Source organism: Syngnathus scovelli, chromosome 18 (genome assembly GCF_024217435.2).
Source record: "Syngnathus scovelli strain Florida chromosome 18, RoL_Ssco_1.2, whole genome shotgun sequence".
NCBI classification, from domain to species: domain Eukaryota; kingdom Metazoa; phylum Chordata; class Actinopteri; order Syngnathiformes; family Syngnathidae; genus Syngnathus; species Syngnathus scovelli.
In genome coordinates this window covers 11,886,811-11,906,104 of record NC_090864.1, presented here as the reverse complement: position 1 = coordinate 11,906,104, position 19,294 = coordinate 11,886,811, and the positions used below count along the sequence as shown (strand labels likewise).

At 50.3% G+C, this 19,294-nt stretch overlaps 3 protein-coding genes across 11 annotated transcripts in view; 1 reads left to right on the top strand and 2 right to left on the bottom strand.

The window, feature by feature from the left end:
• Nucleotides 1–198: 198 nt before the first annotated feature.
• u2surp (U2 snRNP-associated SURP domain containing) lies at nt 199–8,042 on the bottom strand. 2 transcript variants are annotated; one of them, XM_049749880.1, is made up of 25 exons: nt 7,922–8,042; nt 7,251–7,349; nt 7,035–7,149; nt 6,789–6,913; nt 6,637–6,707; nt 6,444–6,532; nt 6,287–6,369; nt 6,057–6,222; nt 5,767–5,978; nt 5,456–5,499; nt 3,616–3,720; nt 3,469–3,535; nt 3,229–3,392; nt 2,996–3,158; nt 2,773–2,852; nt 2,566–2,653; nt 2,355–2,492; nt 2,069–2,258; nt 1,915–1,995; nt 1,784–1,835; nt 1,515–1,653; nt 1,277–1,387; nt 1,092–1,213; nt 822–1,016; nt 199–663 (listed from the first exon to the last, which is right to left on the bottom strand). In XM_049749880.1, exons 1-25 carry the CDS (start codon nt 7,964–7,966, stop codon nt 522–524), a joined length of 2,886 nt encoding a protein of 961 aa, XP_049605837.1. In that variant the 5' UTR covers nt 7,967–8,042; the 3' UTR covers nt 199–521. The 2 variants fall into 2 exon arrangements, with proteins under 2 accessions (XP_049605837.1, XP_049605838.1); XM_049749881.1 differs by lacking the exons at nt 5,456–5,499; nt 6,057–6,222; nt 6,287–6,369; ... (4 more) ...; nt 7,251–7,349; nt 7,922–8,042 and having other exon boundaries at nt 5,767–5,972.
• Nucleotides 8,043–8,522: 480 nt separating this feature from the next.
• pcolce2b (procollagen C-endopeptidase enhancer 2b) lies at nt 8,523–12,718 on the top strand. Of its 2 annotated transcripts, none has more exons than XM_049749711.2 (9): nt 8,523–8,763; nt 8,837–8,945; nt 9,333–9,588; nt 10,102–10,226; nt 10,377–10,513; nt 10,587–10,753; nt 11,049–11,132; nt 11,702–11,869; nt 11,986–12,718. In XM_049749711.2, exons 1-9 carry the CDS (start codon nt 8,684–8,686, stop codon nt 12,114–12,116), a joined length of 1,257 nt encoding a protein of 418 aa, XP_049605668.1. In that variant the 5' UTR covers nt 8,523–8,683; the 3' UTR covers nt 12,117–12,718. The 2 variants fall into 2 exon arrangements, with proteins under 2 accessions (XP_049605668.1, XP_049605667.1); XM_049749710.2 differs by having other exon boundaries at nt 11,962–12,718.
• Nucleotides 12,296–19,294, bottom strand: part of sulf1 (sulfatase 1) — a 44,213-nt gene continuing 37,214 nt past the window's right edge. For 3 of the 7 annotated variants that reach the window (XM_049749689.2, XM_068648735.1, XM_049749690.2), the window contains 8 exons: nt 18,640–18,952; nt 18,219–18,559; nt 18,055–18,149; nt 17,626–17,697; nt 16,601–16,773; nt 16,390–16,532; nt 16,094–16,217; nt 12,296–14,031 (listed from right to left, as the gene is read on the bottom strand). In XM_049749689.2, coding sequence (XP_049605646.1) covers nt 12,977–14,031; nt 16,094–16,217; nt 16,390–16,532; nt 16,601–16,773; nt 17,626–17,697; nt 18,055–18,149; nt 18,219–18,559; nt 18,640–18,952 — 2,316 coding nt within the window. In that variant the 3' untranslated portion in view covers nt 12,296–12,976. Of the gene's footprint in view, nt 14,032–14,407; nt 14,462–15,303; nt 15,338–16,093; nt 16,218–16,389; nt 16,533–16,600; nt 16,774–17,625; nt 17,698–18,054; nt 18,150–18,218; nt 18,560–18,639; nt 18,953–19,294 lie in introns of all 7 variants that reach the window. The other 4 variants (XM_049749692.2, XM_049749693.2, XM_049749694.2 and 1 more) reach the window with 4 other exon arrangements.

Below are 19,294 nucleotides of genomic sequence, written 5' to 3'. Positions count from 1 at the left end.
TTTAGACAAAAACATTTTTTTACAGCAGAGTGCGCAATTAAATTCAATTGTAAAACAAATGCATAGTTTTTATACAAAAAAACAAACATTTTTTACAGTTGTGGTACAAACTGTTAAAAAAAAAAAAAAATGCTGCGTTATTCCTCCCCCCCAAAAAATGATGTTGGCTTTTAAGGACTTCTGAGACACAAAGCGGAATGAAAATGAAACTTTTATTAGGAATTATTTTCAATGAGGACTACAAAAACAGAAAATGACAGCATGAATTAACGGCGGACTATTGTCATCACACTCGTATCAAATTGAGTGTTGTTTTGTGGGCTACACGCACGCACGCACGCACACATACATACACACACACACACACACACACACACACGCACGCAGATTTTTTATACAATATAAAACAGAAAGGAGACTCCCGGCCCGGCCCGGCCCGCCCATGCACGCTTCATTGTCTTTATATTACAACGGCCCCATCAACTCCGTGACACAGTGGCGGCTCTGCTTGTTAAAGGTTGTCAGTGTTTGCTCTTCTTGGACTTTTTGTGAGATCGGCTGTGCGGGGACCGAGACTTGGAGCGGGATTTCTTGCTCGACTTCTTGGGCGTCCGGGAGCGCGACCTCCGCGAGCGCTTGGGCGTGCGAGGTGATGACGGAGATCTGGGAGGACACAAGGATGCCAAATGAAGAGCGACTGAATTTACAATTGAGCTAACGCACGTTTCCATTTTAAAAATAATAATATGCTCGGCCTGAGCTTAGTCAGCCGTTTTGATTGCGACCATCCATCCATTCATTCATTTTGTGTGTACTACTACCTCTTTGAGGACTTCTTAACCAAAGAGCGCGGGGAGTCCTTGTGAGAAGAGCGCGAGGACGTATCCTTTGAGTACGAACGCTCAGACCGCTCCGAGCGGGGGGACGGCGAGCGGGCCCGTCTGCTGCTGCTGCCACGCGAGGGGCTGGGGGAGTTGCTGTGTCGTCGCTTCCTCTCGACGGCCGGGGACGAGTACCTGTCCGGGCGGGAGGTGAACGCTCATTACGGAGAAGGAACTTGGAGAGGAACCGCGAGCGCAAGGTTGACTCACTTGTCTTTCCTGGTGGGCGTGTCTTCCTTGTCCTTCTTCAAGTCTTTCAACCTGGTGTCCGCTTTCTCTTTGTCCCTCTTCTCTCGCTCTTTTTCCCGCTCTTGTTTCTCCTTCTCCTTCTCCTGCAGCGGCACAACGGGAAACTTAGTAGGAAACTTCCAGAGCCACAATTGCACTTTTTTTACCTTCTGCAGTAGTTTGTCCCTGTAATGTTCCACCTGCTCCTGAAAGCTCTGACCGGGCTTCTTGGGCCTCTTCCCTGATTCCAGCTCGTCTTGGAACTTCATGACTTTCACCTTGTTGGCAATGTTAACAAACATTTTGCTGTGACTCATATAAAAAATGTCATTTCCCTTTAATGATGGTGCCATTGATTGATTGCGCCTCCACACTGGTCACTAAAAGTTTTCTTTCATCCCTCACCTCTATCTCTCGGAGCTTGCTCCTCTTCTCCTCGTTCAGTTTGGCCTTCAGGTCGGCGTCGTCCCTGGCGGGGTTGGAGTAGCTCGGGGTGGCCACCGCCGAGCGGGGACTCCGCTCCTCGTCGCTGTTCTCCGCATACCTTCAAACACGCCCGCACGCCCGCTGGTTAAGAAGCAACACTGGCGGCCCACTGGCGGCCCACTGGCGGCCCGCAGGCGGCCCACAGGCGGCCCACAGGCGGCCCATGCTGCAAAACAATCCCAGCTCACCTTTTTGGTTCTTCGGGCTGCTCAAATGCTTCCCATTTTGACGTGGTCACAGCTAAAGGCCCCCCAAAAAAAGAGGCGTTTAGACACAGCTTACGACTGCATGTGAAAATAAAACGTTTGACGCCTCCCACCTTGAGATTCCAGCTCCGACTCATCCACGGCTTCCCATTTTGAGGGTGCCACCTTGAAAGTGGCCTCCTTGGACTGGTCGACTTGACAAGAGAAGACAAGAGTCATTTCAACATAACTTGCGGACGCTCATCTGACGTGCCATTTTCGACTCACAAGGTATTCCGTCAATGTCCTCCTCCGAAGGCTTGATGGGAACGCCGTCCAGGTCGTCCAGCGGGGCTCCGTCGATCGTGGCTCCGTCGATGGGCCCGCCGTCGATGGGCATCCCGTCCACGTCCTCGATCGGCGAGCCGTCCGCGAACTCGCCTATCGGAGCGCCGTCGATGTCCTCCGCGGGCTCGGACTGCAGATACCATTAGCGTTCAGACACATTTTTTCTTCCTTTGGAGTTAGCGCCAATCCATATTTGAGCGTAAATAAATGTACTCTTCCCGTTCACCTCGACGGGAATTCCCACAGGCTCCTTGTCGGGCGCCAGGTTAACGAGCCCCAGGAATATGTTCTGCAACTTGATGAGAAAGGGGTCGGGATACACGGCCCAGTCCTCCCACGCTCGGAAGCACGACATCACACGTTGCTGGGAGCCAAGAGAAGAGACGGCTGAACGACGGCGTCCAACTTTACGGGGATTCGTTCCCTCCCGCGCATACCTTAAAGTTTTCACTCTGAAGGTGACCTTGGATGGTTTTGTACGTGGCGTTGAGGTCTGCAAAAATCTGGCAGAGCTTGACTTCAAAACTGTCAAGGGGAAAGAAGAAAATGGCTCAAAGTTGGCTGGCAGTAGCTAGCTTGAAATCCAATTCTACTGGCAAAAAGCCACTTTTTGTCTCCCTCCACATGTGTAAGCGGGCACTCACTATTTCCTGTAGTAGGAGGCGTTGGCCACTTTGGCAGAGGAGTTGTACAGCACGTCGGACACCAGATACAACCGTGCGATCTGCAAAAGTGTGAGCGGAGTGGATTGGAGTGAAAAGAATGAGCCATCGTTCCAGGCGTCTGTGTGTTTGTGTGTGTGTGTGTGTGCGTGCGTTCGTCCGTGCGTGTGTGTGTGTGTGTGTGTGTCCGCGCGCGCGCGCTTGCCTTCTTGGGCAGAGGCGTCTTGAGGATGGAGAGGGACTCTGCGACGCATTCCACAATCTCTTCGGCGGCCTCGGCGTGCGTGAGACAGAACAACATGGCCTCGGCCACGTCGCCCCGCCTGGGCGTCAAGCCGCGGAGCATCTCCTCCAGCTTGTCCCGCTCGCTGCAAAACGTACAACATATCATTTGGCAACAATTTGGAGCTTTTTTTTTTTTTTTTTCCTGCGTCTTACTCTTCTTTTAAGCAGCCTTTCTTGAGCGAGTCCTCTTCTTCCTCCTCCTCGTCGCCTTCGTCGTACGGGCCGTGGAGGTAAGGATTGAGAGGCGGGGGGCGCCACAGGGATCCGTTCTTGAACATTCTAAAGTCGTCCGTTCGCCATTTGACCGGCGCTTCGCCCTGGAAAGGTCATGGGTGAAAATCCAATCCGAACGGGCCGCACGCGCTCGCTCGACTGGATGGGCGTGCTCCAAACCTGCAGTATGGTGTAGAGCTTCCACCTGTAGTAAACATGCGCTGGGCTCTGGTTCTCAAAAAGAAACCTTCAGGGTTGAAGAACAAAAGGCAAATGTGAAAACGGCAACGGAGGACAACAAGGGGTGAGCGGTGGCGGCCTGCCGACCTGTACATGGGGTTGTTGATTTCCCGGTTCATGATCATGGCTTCAAACATTGGGCCTTCGCGTACCACAAACTCGATCATTCGGTGGATGAGAGAGAGTAAATTCCTACAAGAAAGACACAGTTAAAGCAAACAGATTCAGACCAGCTGGCAAGTCTAAAGGGCTACGCTAAACACTTCCATTTATGCTCGGCAGTGTGGAAACGCTTTGAATTGTTGCCTCCCCAACGGCGGCGGCGGGCGATATAGAAAAAGGACTTTATTCCTTTGAAATGACTGCCATGTTCGAGTCACTTGTCTCCATTTGTGCTTATGTCAAGCCCTTTGTTTTAGCTGCGGTTGATTCGCAAGTCAAAGTCGCTATTTTCTAATTCGATCCTAGAAACAATAGATTTGTCAAAACAGCATTGGTTATTGCCAAATATTTTGCAATCAAACTACCAAAGCCTCGACACGAGGAACGAGCGCTAGCTATAGACTAAAATGCGTCTTAAGAGAAGAAAGGCAACGTTCAAAACGCGTCATGTGACCATGCATAAATTGCAAACAATCAATCTATCACTTTGCCTACTTCAATGTGAAGGACAAATATCAATTTGTGTGAATGCCCAGATGTCGGTTACTGGTCAAGTGCAGTTGATTTTAAAACTACTACTCAGACTCTTTGAAAGACACGTGTGACACACTGAGAGGACGCCGCTTCCACGTGGCCTCTCGGCGTGTCACTCTGCCCCCCCGGCTGCTGTCATGTCATGTCATGATGTCATGTGTGCCAAAGAGCATCAACGAGTTAGCGCTGATGCCGAGTGGATCGTTGACGGTGATTTCTTTCTTTTCTTTTCTTTTCTTAGGAGATGCTGGCCAAATTGGACTTGATGGATTCATTAATTCATGATGTCAACACAGATCACAATTACTTGGTATTGGAGCCGATCGTACCAATGGCGGGGTACAATCCCGTATACTTTCCCAATCCATCCCATGACGCCTTTTTCGGGTCCCGCGCTGCCGCAGACAGTTCAACGTGTGCTGCTCACCAAGGCCATTGTCAAAGGTCATGGCTAGTCTAAGTCAGAGTGGCTTGTTTGGATTTGGCAGTGGGGCCGGCCGGATTGGCTCGAGGCGGCCACGAGGGGAGGACGGCGAACGTGAGCAATGGTCAGATGGCGGGTGTGCACGGCCGTGATTCCAAAAAAATGGGAGACGTTGAAAACGAGCATTTAGAACATTTAGCGTAATGACAATCTCTTAACGAGGGGAACCGGGCAATCAGTTTTTTTTTGTTTTTTTTATTTGAACTTATTTATCTCTTCACTGCCATTGAAGTTTTAACCCCCCCATAATTAAGCATCACGCACTCCATCGACTTCATAGAAATGTTCCGGTACTTAAACGGTACTAAAGACGAGACTAATTTGGGCTTTAATAGAGTCAGGCATGCAGTGGTAATATTTTTAAACAGTGCACTCTAGTGTTCAGACTGAGACACTACACGAGTGAAATACACTTGCAGTTACATGAAAAGAACATGCAATGAATGTCGAAATGTGTCGTCGTTGCGCTAATGAGGTTCTATTTGGACGGAACTAACCGTGTTCAACAGAGGTTCGTGTCTTTGAATTTGCCCAAATTTGGACCGACTTTGAATGATAATGGCCACATACGGGTGTGTGTGTGTGTGTGTAGGGGGAGACGACTTGAACCATTGCTCAAACACACTGACCAGCCCCCCTGCAGCATGCAGTGATCAAATGATCATTATGGGATGTTGTCTGTTTTGTTTGGCTTTCTGAGTTGGTGCACCAATTTAGAGGGGTAAAAAAAGGAAAAAAAGCATGTACCTTTCTGTTGGGATAACCACTTTGACTATGGCTTGCGACAGAGTCTGTATATGAAGTCACATCAGATAATAGACATAGAACGTGAGTATTGTTAACAAGGCAACATGGGAAATATAAAGAAAAGAATGCATTTGAATAGTGACACTGGCCTAGTCAACACCTCTATGAAAAACACAACATTCTGTCTAAGCTAATTCATTTAAGCAACAATGATGGCTAACAGCAGCTACCTTTCACTCATGATACGCTAACATTTAACAACAAAACTTAGTTTTAAAAATGAGAGAAAACGCACAAGAAAAGGTGGTTACCTTCTCAAAGTCCTCCTTGTTTTTGGGTGGGGGGACCAAGGGTGCATTGGGGTTCTTCAGCCTCTCGCGGGGCTGCGCGTTGAAGGGAAGGCCCGAGGGAGGCGGCGGCAGGGTGTGCTCCATCATGGACGGAGGGATGTAGATGGGGTGGGGTGGAATGGGCACGCCTTTGCCCCACCCCAGTTTCATCTCAAAGTTCATGATTGACTTCCCTGCGTCGGTTGGACACATTCAAGCCCATGGTCGGCATTTGCGCTTTCAAAAGCCTCCTTTTCCAACAAAGCACATACCGTTGAGGTTTTTCAGAGCCCGTTCGGCATCCCTCCTGTTCATGAAGGCCACAAAGCCGCAGTTCCTCTCCCGTGCCCTCTCCTCGTCCGTCCGGGGCCACATGATCTTCACGCTGGCCAGTGGTCCGTAGCGGCCGAATTCTTGACAAAGCATCTCTTCGTTCATCTAAAACGTAAAGCAGGGCGTGTGACGCCGCTTCGTACATGTGTGCAAGACTGAATGATCATACCTGCGGATTGATGTTGCCCAGATACAAGTTAGTGGTGGACGGGTCGCCGACATCGTGGGAACCGGGCGCGCAGTCGTCCAAAACTACACACGCACCGTTGAAAATGAAAAGAAAAAAAAACACACACGCAGTGGAGCAGCTTTCTCGGGACACTTACACGAACGTCTTCCTTCCGTGCCACCCAGTGGTTCAAAACGACTAACTCGCCCCTTCATCTTGTGCCTTTCATCCCTCTCCTCCTGGATTCTGAATGGAAATTGAAGAAGAAAAAAAAAAAAAAAATCACAATTCCTTCTATATTGGTTAAGGCATCCGGACTGCCTCTGATGATAGTGAACGTCGGGACGTACTGTTTCAGCTCTTCTTTAAATAGCTCCAGGTTGCTCTTCTTCTTTTCCTTTTCATTGGTCTTCTTGGCAAACTGCAAAGCAGCAGCAAAAAAATAAGGATGACAATAGTGTGTACGTGTGTTTCGCATCTTTCAACCCAAAGCAATACTCACGTGTCGTTTGTCTACTGGTAAGAACTGAGCCGGGGTTTCCAGGGGCAGGATGCTTTTGGACTGGCTCTCAAAGCGGGATTTGGGCTTGTACAGTTTGCCTCTCTTCTCGTCCGTCGCCGCCTCCTCTGTTAGGAAAGACCGACAGCATTTGATACATTCGGAAAAAAATAGCAGCCTTAGCGCAACGGGCAGTGAACGAACTGCAGCTGTGTACTTTCATTTCAAATGCAGGAATACGCTAGGTACCCTTTGTGGCATTTGCTATCCCGCCGCGAACAAAAGCTTTAATCTTCCCCTCGCCGCCGCCTTCAAACGCTGCGAGGAACTCCTCGTAGATCTCCGCCGCAGCACGTTCATCCTCCTGAACGCAGGAATGGCAAAAATAATTCACACCATTTATCGGTACCCTTGTGCAGAGTATGCGAGCCGGACATTTCCCTCGTTACATGGTCGGTCACTCACTTTCTTCTTGATCTCATCCTGCTCCTTCTTGCTGAGGGTTCGCTTGGCCACGGACATTTTGCCGATGCTGAAAGACTTGAGTTTGCTCTCGAGCAGCGCCTTTGGATGCAAAGTACAACTGAGAGGCTGTTGTGGACTCACGTGGCATTGTCATCATCACCACCTTCATATGCTTAACTATTAGCTAGTGGCAGTAGCACTGCTTACTTCAAGACGGGGAAGTTTAAAACACGTTGTTTTCACATGGTTATTGCAAAGCTCACGTTACTGTCCGTATGCTAGCAGTAAATTAGCATAAATAAAGTGGCCTTCACCACTGGCACTCTAAGGCCTCTTGGATAAACGTAATCTCCATTCACAGAGGTGAAATCACCGTAACAAGACTAGCGATATACATACATTTCCCTTTAATGCGCTGTAATATGCATCGAAGTCGAGCTTTAAGCGGCCGTCGGGATTGCGACCGGGAACTGCTACCGTTGCTAAGCTAACGCAGTAGCAAGTGTGGCCACACAAGCGAAGGTTAGCATGTTAGTGCTAACCGTGGCGTACACGCTAGACGCGGCCGATCGTTAACATTTTTACCGCCGGTCGGCCCATATTAATACGACTTTTGTTTACACATTACACTAATATGCCGGAGTGGTTCCAAACAGAAAGCGTGAATTCACCTTAGCGCTAGCCTTTTGAGAACCTCCTGGCGGTCGGTCCGCCATTTTTCCGTGTGGGACTCAAACACAATCGATCACCGACAAATGGATCATATGAGGCCAATGTGAAAGCTAGGCTACGTATTTGTAATCGAGTACCGATCACGCCATGTTTCCTAAGTGCCGAAAAACGTCCGTATTACAACGAATAAGAAGGAATCCTTCATGTTAAAAAGAAATATTTTGAGTTGGATTTTTTTTAAAAATCGAAGTTAAAAAAACAAACATTTAAAACAATAAAACTAATGTATTCAAAATAATATTGACGATACAATAACGTAAAGCATATGTGGTTACTATTTATCTGTAAAGAATATGTAATTCGATGCTATATTTGTGTTATGACAGTAAGAATTATATTTATTTATTTATTTATTTATTTATTTATTTATTTATTTATTTATTTATTTATTTATATATAATGCTGTGTGCGTACTGTTAATGTTCTATATAATGTGCATATGTTAACATGATAAATAATGTTTTGGTAGAAAAACAAAAAGTCCTCCTCCTCCTCCTCCTCCTCCTCCTCCTCCTCCTCCTCCTCTTCCCTCCTCCTCCATCGAAACAAACGCTGCATTCATCTTTTCCAGACTGCAGACTCGCTGCTACCGTTGCTGCTGCCGCTGCCGCTGCTGCCGCCGCTGCTACTGCTGCGGGAACTTCCACCACTTTACTTCGGAGCAGCAGGCGAGCAGCCCGCTCCAGTCAGGCAGGCCGACAATGTGGAGAGTGTCCGGGCTGGTTTGCGCGTGGTGTCTCGCCCTCCTCGTCCAAGTCTGTAACGGGCAGTCGGAGAGAAGGTTAACTGCGTGCATACTTGTCTTCACTATGGAGCAGATTGTGTATTCAGTCTTCTGGTTTTGTTTCCCCTAGGCCCTCTTTTACATGTGGGGGAAACATCACTGGACAATCTGGAATAATCGGGAGTCAGGGGTACCCAGGAGTTTACCCCCCAAATACTAAATGCGTGTGGAGGATCACAGTAAGTAAGCAAGCAAGCAATTTATTTATGGCTCTATTTCATGCCACTATGTATTCAAATTGTACTCTAATTGTTCCTATGTATTATTAGCGTGTGCTTTCTAATCTGAATTGACAAAGGGCTGAAAAGAAAGACATATTCTTCTATTAGTACCAGTGAATCTCAATCAATGGCACGAATACTGTAATAGTAGATGACAAAGCTCTGACAATGTAGCCTGAATCGCGTAGTTTGTCACAAAGCTATGCTAAGGCAGCGTTAACATCATACATTGTATTTTTTACATGACTTTGTTTCCCGATCTCGGTCATTTGGAAATGTCACGTCCGACCGAGCCCGCTACTGGAAACTCTAACAATTGTAATGTATCCACACTGCCCCCTGTAGGTCCCGGAGGGCAAAGTGGTGGTGCTGTCGTTCCGCTCCCTCGACCTGGAGAACGACAGCCTGTGTCGCTACGACTACGTGGACGTGTACAGCGGTCACGTCAACGGGCAGCGACTCGGGCGTTTCTGCGGCACGTTCAAACCGGGGGCGCTGGTTTCCACCGGCAACAAGATGACGCTGCAGATGGTGTCGGACGCCAACACGGCCGGCAGCGGCTTCCTGTCCGTTTTCTCTGCCGCGCAGCCGCACGAGAGAGGTAGCCTCTCCTTCTTGGACAACAACGAGCAACATCTTCCCTCAGCCGGATGTGAAATTTCTCGGGCATTTATGCTGAGCCCTAACCCCCCCCCCCCCGCAAAGAACAACACATACATGGTCAGACAGCCTTTTCCTCTCTGCAGGCTAGCTTGGTCCGCTTTGCTTTCCAAGAGGAATTTTAATAACCGGTTGCCCGTTCCAGAGCAACTGTAGGACAGGCAGCTGGCTTGGCTCCAACATGTTGCCTGCCGTCCAACAAAACACCATCACAGGGCTCACTTATGACTAGTTTTTCTTTCCCGACATGGCGAAGTGGCATTTCGAATCACTTTGCTTTGTAGCTTTTGATTTACCAAGTGAACAATACGCAAAAGTAAGAAAGTCATTGGTGTCAAGGAAGTGTGTGGACTCCCCCATCACTTCGGGGTCCACGTCATGCTGATAGCATAGCATAGCATTCATGTGAGGGATCTGTCCAAGTCCTTGGACATAAGTAACCTTGTCTCAACAGGGGATCAGTACTGTGGGGGCAGACTGGACAAACCTTCTGGAACGTTCAAAACTCCCAACTGGCCCGACAGGGACTACCCAGCCGGTGTCACCTGCTCCTGGCACATAGTGGCGCCAAAGAACCAGGTAAAGAGCTGAAAAAAATCATCTCAAGCCTTTTTCCAGAGGCTGGAATGTGAGATGCTTTTGCGTCATCCCACAAACTGCACTGGCACCCTCTAATCATCTTGTTTGATGATGGAAGACTCCCGTTTCCCCCACCCCCCTTGGTCGCAGATCATCGAAGTCAAGTTCGAGAAGTTCGACGTGGAGCGTGATAACTACTGCCGCTACGACCACGTGTCCATTTTCAACGGCGGCGAGATCAACGACGCCAGGAGGATCGGGAAGTACTGCGGAGACAGCCCCCCGGCGTAGGTGGTCTCACGCCTCGCTCGTTGTGTCACGACCCGTCTCGCACATCCCCAATGTCATACGGCTTGGCAGACCCGTCTTCTCCGAGGGGAACCGGCTCCTCGTCCAGTTCCTGTCGGATCTCAGCCTGACCGCCGACGGCTTCATCGCCCAGTACAAGTTCCGGCCCAAGAAGTTCTCCGTCACCACGCCGCCGCCGCCGCCCACAAGCACGCAGCCGGTCACGAGCAGGCCCATACGTAGGTAGCAACATTCATCCTACATCTCGGCGGATATGGCAACAACGCTCGGGGAGAAGCGCCTCCGGTCATGTAGCCTTGTTAGTTTGCCATTCGGGCATTGCGCTCGGCTGATCACGAACAATATTGCTGGAAAGTCAAAACAGGGCTCATCCTAAGCTACTGTAAACCACTGTGGTATGGATGTGCCTTAAAAGGGGGCGGGGCATGCGCCGTGGCCATTTCCGCAACAGACAAATTGATATCTTGCTCGGAAAAATGACAATGTATTATTGATGCGCGCATTTGTTTGCAGCACTCAAGTACTCGGTGGCCTTGTGCCGGCAGAAGTGCAAACGACGAGGCACACTGGAGAGCAACTTCTGCTCCAGCAACTTTGGTGAGGCTGTCCGCAATTTATCCTTCCTATTTGAAGCATTTATCGACAATGATTCTGTTCTTGAAGTCAGGAGCCTCTGGATAGGCAGGCGTCCTTGAGAGGGAGGCCAGGCGAGGCCGGGCCGGGTCAGGTTAGGCCGGGTCGGGCCGGGCCAGGCCAGGCGAGCATACAGTACGGCCACAGTGAAAGCGCTCCTGTGGCGTTAAGCCTCCGTAAAAGACGTGTATTCACCCGCCGGTGTTTACCTCTGCGGGATGTTTACCGCATGACTTGGTTTGCTTGGCATTCCTGAAAAGAGGAGGACGACTGGCATCGGGGCCGTGTTTGGTGTGGGCACCTCAGGCTCGGGTGGAAACCCAAAATATGAAAGGCATAATTATGGAAAATGTAGTACTTCTGCAACTGCTTGTGTGTGTCGAAATAGTTGACGCTATGCCCTAGCTGCCTGCCCGCCCGCCCGCCCGCCAATCAAGTGTGAAATTGTCCAAACAAGCCAATGTGTTCTTGCGCGACCATTTGTGAAAATACAGTCAGCCAATTTGTCTTATTTCTTCCGCTGTCTGTGACAGTGATTAGCGGCACGGTCATTTCGGCAGTGGCGCATGGCGGCAGCGTCCACGCAACTGTGTCCATCATGAACGTGTACAAAGAAGGCAACCTGGCCATTCAGCAAGCGGGGAAGACCATGAGCACCAAGATTGTCATCCTGTGTAAGAAGTGCCCGTTGGTCAGGAGAGGTGAGTACCACCGTACCCATGTGGAAGTGGCGCACATTCTCACGCGTGGCCCCCTCCCCTCCCCTCCGTCGTTCCACCGCCGCCGCATTCAGGCTCTGTGTGTGTGACCTCACCAGGCTTGAACTACGTCTTCATGGGCCACGTGGACGAAGAGGGCCGCGGCAAGGTGAGCCCCCAGCACTTCGTGCTGGCCTTCAAGACCAAGAACCGGAAGGTGCTCGACATGCTGAAGAACAAGCGCTGCTGAGGGGCGGGGCCACGTTAAACCATGGCTACCTGAGCAAATTACTTCATTAAATTAATTAAAGAGTTAATATAAATGTTTTTTTTTAAACTGGAGTTAAAGTATGCACGTATTCACCAGGAGCTTAGTCAGCACAATGACCTCCACGATGTGACAAAAAGTGATGCGTTAACAAACCATGCTGGGATGGTTGAGAGGTTTTTATTGTCATGGCTTTCCAGCAACCAGCATCTGCTCGCTCGTTCGTTCGTTCGTTCGTTCGTTCGTTCGGGCGCACGCACGCACGATCATACAGGAGCACCATGCCTTACAATCCAAACCAATGTGCAAAAATGAATGTAACTGATTGAAATTGGTGTCTGAAAATCCATTTTGATTGCTATTATTTATGACTAATGGGACATGAACCTTCCATACACACACACACAAACACACACACACACGCATACACAATTTCAAGTGTTTAAATGTGTTTACAATGTAAATAAGTCAACATTTTATGAGCTAAACCAGTGGAAAACAAAACAACAACAAAATCTCTTGTACCGTAGCATCCAACATATTTCAAAAAAAGGGAAATCATTAAAAAAAAGTTCCAAAGTGCATTGGGGAGCGTTGTTTTTTTTCCGCGCACTCACACTCCTTAAAAAGAAAATGCATGGAATTATTCCATTTCAATCCCAACACTTAGCTGCATTAAGGCTTTTATCTAAATATATATATATATATATATAATTTTTTTTTTCTTGAAAGAAATCATAACACTGTCAGCTAATAATAAATTTAATAATAATAATGTAAAAAAATACCTTTGAAAGTCATTATGCAAGTCTGAATGACTGACGTGTCAGTCATGTGTCTGGTCAGAGCTGCGGATCGCTTGGTTGAGGCGGAGAGCCGCTGCCCTCCAAGACCAACGCGAGGGGCGGCACTGCGGCGCCCCGACTCGGCGGGGCGGGCCGGTCTCGGGGGCTCCCGGTAGTGCCGGACCTCACGTTGGGCCGCAGAGGGAGGAAGCCTTGGTCCTGGAAAAGGTTGCCCTCGTCGTCAATGGCGCCGGGGTGAGTGGCGTCCACGTGGGTGGGGTGGAGCTCTCGGGTGTTGTGAGCGCGCAGGATAGCGTCGTGCCGTGCGTCCAGCTCGGTCGGGCCCTCGCCGCTAGACACGTCCCCGTCCAGCTCCTCCAGCTGGCGCACCGGAACCTGAGGCCGGCCCCCCCTTTGCCTCTTGGCCACAGGATCTGGTTTCTTCTCAAGCGTCGGAGCAGACGAGGGCGTCGGCGGGACCACCTGGGGCCACGACCTCGGCACCTGGAGCGAGTCTGTCCGAACGGGGTCCTGTTTCTTTGGCGGGGAGGATGCTGGCGTTGAGCTGGGGCCGGGAATGACGACGGCCCCCGGAGTCACGCACCGGGGTCGCTGCCCCGTCTCCCGCTCTCGTTGCCTCTTTGACGGGTCGTCGATAACGGGATCTGGCTCGGGTGTCAGCAATAGGATGGAAGTGGGTAAGGTGTCCCCCTGGGGTTGGACTGCGTTCCTCTCGGGTAAGTCGTTGACAACGGGATCGGGTTTGTTCTCTAGTGACGGCGGAGGGCTGAGCGTGATGACCCTGGGAAGGTCTCCCCTAAACCAGACGTCCTGGCCTGGCCAGACATCCCCAGCCTCCTCTCCGCTGCCCGCGCCCCCAGAGCCCAGCTCGTCGTCCGGCGTGGGGCGGGATTGGTTAAAAAAAACAGGCGGTTGAAAGAGGCGGTCCAAGTCCTTGCGGAAGTTGGCCCAGTCGTCCGCTCCCGGGCTGTAGTCGGGCCTCCAGTCGTAAAGGCTTTCGTTGATGCTATACAGATCCTCCAGTCCCTGCCAGTTGACGTCCTCTTCCGTCAGGTTGGGCAGTTTAACCCTGTCGTCCGTCCCAGAGTGCCCTGAAGGAGGAATGGAAAGACATTTAAGGATGTATATGGGACCGAACCGGGAGGATGCAATTTGGATGGAGCTCCAGCGTCATGCATTCGGTCAAGCAGTGCAAACGCATGCCGCCGCTGCCGAGAAGCGCAGAGGAAACGCACGCTGCAGCGACAATCCGCCGCAAAAACAAAGCCCCACACGGGAAGTGAAAAGATGCGCGGTCGCTCTGCAACCTGGACTCAAAAGCCAAAGAAATCTGCAAATAAAGCAGCAGCAGCAGCAGCAGCAGCAGCAGAATGCAAAATAGAAAGCAAAACGATGAAAGCTTCCTGGGATGCTAAATAAATGCATTGTCTTGTGTGTGTTGTGGTGAGACCCGACTAGTGGACTCACAGGAAGGAAAGGATCGGTCTCCTCTTTGAGCGCTTTCCGTGCTGCTGTCGCCTGCTAAGCGACAAACATACGTCAAATCGAGATTCTCGTCACGGATGAGATGACCGTGGAGATGAGTATGATCGTGATGATGGTGGACATTGATGGAATAGTTTGACATTTCCCTTTGCTTCTCCAGCGTTGAAGAAGAACACCGCAGCCGAGTGGAGACAGCCGAGTTCTTCACTCAGGGTAAGATCACCGGTGTTTAGTTTTTGTCATGACCCGACTCATTTCACGTGAGAGCAGCGTGCAAGCTGCAAGAACTCTGGAATCTAATATTTGCAAGGCAAGTTAACATTAGCACGTCGTGGTTTTTTTTTTTTTTTTTTTTCTTTTCTTATAGTTCCCGGCCGGGTTAAGCAAACGTTTGAACATTTCCAGACTAAGCTGGAACGAAGCATGTTTGTTTCTAGTCACGTAGCCTCAAATTGTCCAAAAGGGAGCTCGACAGCCAAGCAGAGACTGCGGAGTCCAATACTTTGCTACGTGACGTTTTTGGAAGTATATTCATTTGTCAAACTATCCCCGGAGGTATGGTAATGATGGTATGATGTCATGCATGTCACGGACGTGCATTAGAATGGCCGACACGGACTGTGATCATGCGTTTCCCAAAAGAGGTGGAGAGCGCTCGCCGCTCCGAAAAGAAAACGACGGCAATCCGACCTGACAAACCAAGCTGCGAAAAAAAAGTTCGGGCCGGCTCGCGTCAAATGTTAGCGCCTTCCCCATGCAGACTGGCAAACGTCATGGATGGATTAGTGCAAAGGAGGGGCCCATGCAGGTGTTAACGCGACTGGAGAAGAGGCCAAAAATAAAAAAGCCACAGAAATGACAAACAAATATGTGGATACCTGTGTGGCTCAAAGCTGCCTCCATCTTTACCCCCTGATCAGGAACATAAAAGCAATCCATTGTTAATCATCTGATTCAAAGGAGACGCCGAAAAGATGGGCAAAAAGATTCTTTCGCACTGAACCAAAGCTGATCGTGTGTGCGGCGGTGGCGGTGGCGGCGGCGGCGGCAAAAGAAGGAAGGGAATTAAGTTGAGCCGCTGCTCTTCCTTCTGGTGCCTGCCTTGGCCACCAGGAGGCAGCAAAATACAGGCTTACAGTAAATCGGGTTGTTCTTTGCAGAGGAAAAAGATGACAGGCCTGTTTGTGCTCAAATGCAAAGAATAACCACCATTAGAGATGCTAGTATTGTTAGCACGCCTATGGCGTTTGGCATTGTGTGTTAGCATGAAGCTAACATCATTTCTTGAGGCCAAGTTATGTGCTTGCTGATGTTCCATAAAGTGTCATTGTCTTGATTTAGCTGGATGGTTCACTTCAACTCATGAACTCACTTATGTTCAACACCACTTCAGTCAGGCACACATAGAAGAAAGACGGAGGAGGAAGAAGGTTGTGGGTGGGCGGGTGTGTGTGTGTGCGTGCGTGCGTGCGTGCGCGCGCGCGCGCGGGTGAAATCAAACATCACATCACTCATTCACGAGCATCTCCGTGAGCACCGTTTGGCTACGTTGCCGTTGGCCGCTCATCATTCCCAGTACAATCATGCGACATGCCGATGGATACGTGCGTCGGTCGCGGGGTCAAGTGTCATCATAAGGAGCGTGCGCGCGCGCGAGTGCCGACGTACCCGCGTCCGAGCCTTTGGGTCTGGGGTTGCACTGCTTGTAGCCCTGGCAGCTCCTCATCTCCATCAGTTGGCCGTGAAGAGAGTTCAACACGTCGCGATCCACCTCGTACACGCCGTTGGTCAGCTGACGGACGACAACAGATGCTGGTTTAGTCGCTATTTTGCTAAATGGGAGCATTTGTGTTAGCTCGGAGTCCCGTTCTGCCCCTCTATTGCTAGGTTTTTCTTTTGCCTAATTTCATCATTTGTGCTTTCGTTGACTGTTTGGCAATTGCGTCAATTGGCACGCGTCCCACCTGGTAGGGATCGCTGTTGAGGTCAAAATACTCCAGGAAGCCAGTGGAGAACTCGCAGAAGAGTGTGTTGTGCGTCTCGTTGATGGTCCTCAGGCACCAGTAAGTGTTGTTGTTGGAGCTGGTGCATGCGCAGAAGCCGCCCACTGTAGCAGAAACGTTGACAGCATTTGGATAAACCGTATTTGAGCGGAATTGACCGTAATAGACGTACGTGTCCAGAAGGGGGCGGTCTGCCAGTGGTCGTCGTTGTGCGTGAAGCAGGTGAGGCCCGGCAGGCTGCAGTCGTCGCCCTTCTTCAGACGCTTCTTCTCCTTGCGCTCCTTTTTGCGCCGGCGGATCTCGTTGTACAGTTGCGTCTTGCCGTCCAGATCGTGCGGCGACTCCCTGGGATGCAAACAAACAATCAAAAAATAAATAAATAACTAACACACTGTCACATGGCCGCTCCCTAACGACTCGATTACAAGTTTGAAGGGTGATAGCGATGCTAAACGTTGGCGTGTTGTACAAATTGCACAACTCATAGTTTGTACTTTTTTCCACCTTTGGTGACACGTGCGTGCGTGCGTGCGTGCGTGGTCCGTTCTCATTCCAGCCTAGCGACTTCACAACAGCTGCTTTGTGTCTGTTGCAAGATTTTGGGTGAATCATCACGTCTTTGCATGCAACCTGATCAGTTCCAGACGCAATAGGAACAAAATCAAAGCCACGGCCCTGTCATTTTCATTTCTCATAATGCTAACAAAACAAAACAAGGGTCTATTTGATAGGCTTGTCGACAAATTTAATAGTTGCCAACATGACACGTTATTTTTATTTTTCCTGATTTTATTATGCTTTCCTTCTCCCGTTGCTTGTCAGGTTTTTTGCTGCTTGTAGCAGACACAAATGTGGCCTAATAAATGTTTCTGGTTACAAAGTCATCTGTTTTGCTGCTCGTCAAAAAATACATAGCTGCGTTTGGAGGCTGCGTTTCTTGACACGAATCCAAATTTGAAATTGGAAAGTGGGACAAAGTTGAGACTTGCCACTTGAATGGCGTCGGCTTTAAAAATTGACTTTCAATTGAGGAATTCAAAGCGGGGGCATGCAAGCTTGCAAAGCGCCACGCTCGCCTCGCTCGCTCACTCACTCACTCACTCACTCACTCACTCACTCACTCACTCACTCACTCACTCACTCACTCACTCACTCACTCACTCACTCACTCACTCACTCACTCACTCACTCACTCACTTAAACGGATGCAGCTGATCATTCCTATTCTTCAACCTCTCAGCCTTGCTTCTCTCCCCTTTGCTGTAAAAACTGGTGGAGAGACACAAACACACAGTCTGACAACAGTGGCGCTAACAGTTAGCATCAATAATTCCTCTGCTGGATTTTTCATCATCCATCCATCCATCCATCCATCCATCCATCCATCCATCCATCCATCCATCCATCCATCCATCCATCCATCCATCCATCCTTATCCATCCATCCTTATCCATCCATCCATCCTTATCCATCCTTATCCATCCATCCATCCATCCATCCATCCATCCATCCATCCATCCATCCATCCATCCATCCATCCATCCATCCATCCATCCATCCATCCATCCATCCATCTCATAGCGTGGAACACCACTCACAGGCATATGCCTATTATTTCTCCTGTACCTTTTCTTTCCGCAGTCACATTCATCTGGCCGCGTCCTCTTCAGATGGCCTCGGACTTCCCGCAGATTTTTGATTTTGTCTTGAAGCGCTTCGATCTGCCGACATTTTGTTTTGTGAAATGTCCGCACGGTACGTCTGCCATTTGAAGTGTGCTTTAAACGCACCTCTTGGTCCACGTAGCTCTTGTGGTCTTTCCAGGCTCTGGAGGACTGGTAGATTTCCCTCTCACAGTGGACCGAGTCGTTCATCAGGATGTAACACTTGTGGGTGACCTTCAGGGACTTGGGGTACCCGACCGCGTTGGTGTCGTCCGCCAGCATCTCCTCGGAGCCGTCGTCCGAACCCGAGTCCGTCTCGTCCTCGGGCGCGTGGTGGCGCTTGGTGAGGGCGCGGCGTCGTACGGCGCTCCGGTCGTCGGCCTGCAGGTCCACGTCGTAGATCTGCCCCTCGAATTCCACCGAGAGAGACCTGGCGGCCCGCGTGTGGACGAAACGCGGCCGATAACCTGCCAAAACATCCGCGGACCACTTAATTGGTGACCTTGGTGACTTTGAAGCGGTGGCCAGTTTTCTGATTTGCACTCACGCTGTCCGGGGGAAGTCTGGCGGTGTGAGCGCCGTTCCAACCTGGAGGCCTTGTAGAGCGCGTCGGAGCAGTGGCAGCCCCTCTCCTGGGTGTCGTAGCTGCTGCGGGGCCTCAGGCTGCGGGCCCTCTTGCGGGGGCCCTCCTTGGAACCGCCCTCCTTGGAGCCGCCCTCCTTGGAGCCGCCCTCCTTGGAGCCGCCCTCCTTGGAGCCGCCCTCTTTGGAGCCGCCCTCCTTGGAGCCGCCCTCCTTGGAGCCGCCCTTGCACTTCTGGATCCTCCACTTGCCCGTCATCTCCTCCACGCAGTGCCACTTCTAGATGGAAGCGTCAGAAGGAATGAGCTCATCGCCTGGCGCTCGTCAAACATCACGACCACACGAAATGAATCGGATGTGTCAGGGGAGTCCCCGCTTCTTTTTTTTCAAATTTTGTTTTCACATTCCGATCGCACTCGCTGGTCGGGTCCGCTCCAAAATGCGTCAGCGTATAATTACACACCGACGCCCTTTCTCTCGCACATCCTCTGTCTTTCTCTACGGGCGTGATGAAGTCAGTTCAGCGGAAGAATTAAGTTGAAAAAAAAAAAAAAGTGGCAAGTGGACGAGAGACATCTGTAGTGTGGGAACGAGGGCACATTCCTCTTGGAAGAGCGGCCG

Bases quoted from the DNA above. Each gene is read 5' to 3' on its own strand.
- u2surp (XM_049749880.1), bottom strand. From the start codon at position 7,966: ATGGCGGACCGACCGCCAGGAGGTTCTCAAAAGGCTAGCGCTAAG. The intron at 1,836-1,914 runs GTGGGAGGCGTC...GGGGGCCTTTAG, and splicing joins GTCGGAGCTGGAATCTCAAG to CTGTGACCACGTCAAAATGG. The intron at 1,654-1,783 runs GTGAGCTGGGAT...GCGTGTTTGAAG, and splicing joins CAGCCCGAAGAACCAAAAAG to GTATGCGGAGAACAGCGACG.
- pcolce2b (XM_049749710.2), top strand. From the start codon at position 8,684: ATGTGGAGAGTGTCCGGGCTGGTTTGCGCGTGGTGTCTCGCCCTCCTC. The intron at 8,946-9,332 runs GTAAGTAAGCAA...TGCCCCCTGTAG, and splicing joins AATGCGTGTGGAGGATCACA to GTCCCGGAGGGCAAAGTGGT. The intron at 10,514-10,586 runs GTAGGTGGTCTC...ACGGCTTGGCAG, and splicing joins TGCGGAGACAGCCCCCCGGC to ACCCGTCTTCTCCGAGGGGA.